General features: G+C 36.6%; 1 protein-coding gene across 1 annotated transcript in view; it reads right to left on the bottom strand.

Annotated features, from left to right (window-relative positions):
• Nucleotides 1-845: 845 nt before the first annotated feature.
• Nucleotides 846-3107, bottom strand: part of REST (RE1 silencing transcription factor) — a gene marked incomplete at its 5' end in the record, with an annotated part of 3152 nt that continues 890 nt past the window's right edge. Inside the window, one exon of the mRNA XM_053700741.1 lies at nucleotides 846-3107. This exon is cut by the window's right edge and continues 890 nt beyond it. Coding sequence (XP_053556716.1) covers nucleotides 1085-3107 — 2023 coding nt within the window.

The following is a 3107-nucleotide window of genomic DNA, read 5'->3' on the forward strand; positions in this document are numbered from 1 at the left end:
CTCCTCTTCAGTCTCCTGCATGGGCTCTGCTTTTAGACTTCCATAGAATGATCGGTTGCTACTGAGATCACAAACAGAAAGTAAAAGTAAAGCAGCCATTTTACAAATGTGTGCTAAAAGCAACCACTAGATTGGAGCTGGTTTGCAAGAAATCACATACAAATCAATGCAGTACAGAAACATCTGAAGATTTTTTTCCCAAAAAAATAGAGTACTCTTGTGGTTTTAAAACCGGTGCGATTAATAGCGGTTTAAAACCGCATCCGTGATTAATCGTGCAGCCCTAATACACACACAAATATATATATATATATATATATATATATATATATATATATATATATATATACACACATACATACACATACATATACATACATACATACACACACACACATAAATATATATATATATATATATATATATATATATATATATATATATATATATATATACACATACATACACAGTATGTTTCTGTTTTAACCAACATGTAACAAGATGCAAGAACATCTGGTATTGGAAAAAGTACACTTAGCTATTGGTGCACCTAAACTAAGGCTTGGAAAAATGACAAAACTTAGGATCTTTTGAAGGCAGCTCTATATCATCTTACAATTAATTCTTATATATATATATATATATATATATATATATATATATATATATATATATATATATATATATATATATATATATATATATAGTTAGTAAGTCCTGGCCTAGACCACCACTCTTCACAAAAAGTGCTCACTTCTCAAACCTAAAAATATGACACAGTATAGCACTACCTATATCTGAATTAATGTGGTATAATAAGTAAATGTATATTCGTAAGCTCTCTCTAAGATATCTGGATGTTTTATTTAAGAAGAAAAAAAAAAAAAAAGGAAATGTTTAAATAAAAGATTCAAAATAATTGCATATATTTTTTTAAAAAAACATGTAAATACTGAAACACTGATGGAAATCCATTACCAATAGCCAAAAATAACAAATCTGGATCAGCAGAGAAAACTATAGACATGTTTTTACTCTGAAACAAGTTTGAGATCTACAAATCAAATTTACCAATCTTAACCTTTTAGGTCTGATCGTTTGCAGCTTTTTCTAAATAATACACATTAACCAAATGACGTTTTAAGTGTTTTGTATAGTCCACCTCTTTTAAGGAACGATCACAAAAAATACATACGTATCTGTCTTTAGAAATATTTGTTTCCATAGAGCTCAGGGACAATTCAGCAGCTTTAATCTCTTTAGTTTGTACTGATGGCATCCCATTTAACCCAGAATCATCACTCCTTTCTGATATGTTATCACTTATATCGCTGCCGTCATGGCTATGTATTCCTTCATCATCCTCCACATCAACAGTTTCACCATTTGAGGAACTAAATGCAGATTGAGAATGCAGAATTTCTTTTGAGTTATTATTTATATTAAGAGTTTTTGCTTTAGTAGTCTTATATTTCCTTTGTTGCTCTTCACATAGTGTGTGCAAATTTTTGGTTTGATCTGTTACAGATTCAGAAACTGAATCACTCTGACTTGGGGGTTTAAAAAAATAACCATTTTCAATAGGTACTTTGTCAGGATTTTGTATTTTTGTGGAATCAGTAGTTTTGTTTGTATACTGAAAACGTTCAGGGGATTCAACAGGCAATTCAGCCAGACACAGAGACAGCTCTGCGGATTCAACAGGCAATTCAGCCAGACACGGAGACGGTTTTGCGTATTCAACTGGTAATTCAGCCAGACACGGAGACGGCTCTGCGGAATCAACTGGTAATTCAGCCAGACACAGAGATGGCTCTGTGGATTCAACAGGCAATTCAGCCAGACACAAAGACGGCTCTGCAGAATCAACAGGCAATTCAGCCAGACACGGCTCTGCAAATTCAACAGGCAATTCAGCCAGACACGGAGATGGCACTGCAGATTCAACAAGCAATTCAGCCAGAGAAGGAGAAGGCTCTGCAAATTCAACAGACAAACCATCCAGACACTGAGAAGGCTCTGCAGATTCAACAGGCAAGTGAGCCAGACAAGGAGAAGGCTCTGCAAATTCAACAGACAAACCATCCAGACACTGAGAAGGCTCTGCAGATTCAACAGGCAATTCATCCAGACACTGAGAAGGCTCTGCAGATTCAACAGGCAATTGAGCCAGACAAGGAGAAGGCTCTGCAGATTCAACAGGCAATTCATTCAGACACTGAGAAGGCTTTGCAGATTCAACAGGCAATTCAGCCAGACACGGAGAAGGCTCTGTGAATTCAACAGACAAACCATCCAGACACCGAGAAGGCTCTGCAGATTCAACAGGCAATTCATCCAGACACTGAGAAGGCTCTGCAGATTCAACAGGCAATTCATCCAGACACTGAGAAGGCTCTGCAGATTCAACAGGCAATTCATCCAGACACTGAGAAGGCTCTGCAGATTCAACAGGCAATTCATCCAGACACTGAGAAGGCTCTGCAGATTCAACAGGCAATTCATCCAGACACTGAGAAGGCTCTGCAGATTCAACAGGCAATTCATCCAGACACTGAGAAGGCTCTGCAGATTCAACAGGCAATTCATCCAGAAACTGAGAAGGCTCTGCAGATTTAACAGGCAATTCACCCAGACACTGAGAAGGCTTTACAGAACCAACAGGCAATTCATCCAGACATTTAGAAGGCTCTGCAGATTCCATAGACACTTGCCCTAAATACAGCGAATGTTCTGTGGATTCAACAGATAATTGCTTTAAATATTGAAAAGGTTCTATGGATTCACCCAATTTAGAATTATTTTCAGGCTTATCCATTTCTTTCTGTGATTTACATGTTAGATTAACCTTAGTATTAACAATATGTTCATTATTTTGTCCATTTCTGTTAGTGTGTTTGTTAGTCAAAGAGTCTTTCGGCTTCTCACTTAATACTAAACATTTGGAGCTTTCAACACATATGTTGTTTGGTACATCTTCAGGCAGATTCTCCCCAGGACCTTGCTCTAATATATCCACTATACCGGTAGCTATTTCTGGAGTATCTTGAGAATTCTGAGTATTGTCACTGGAATTTATCATGTCAGGCATCTCAGCTAAATGTTCT

This window comes from Bombina bombina, chromosome 2 (assembly GCF_027579735.1).
Source record: "Bombina bombina isolate aBomBom1 chromosome 2, aBomBom1.pri, whole genome shotgun sequence".
NCBI lineage: Eukaryota > Metazoa > Chordata > Amphibia > Anura > Bombinatoridae > Bombina > Bombina bombina.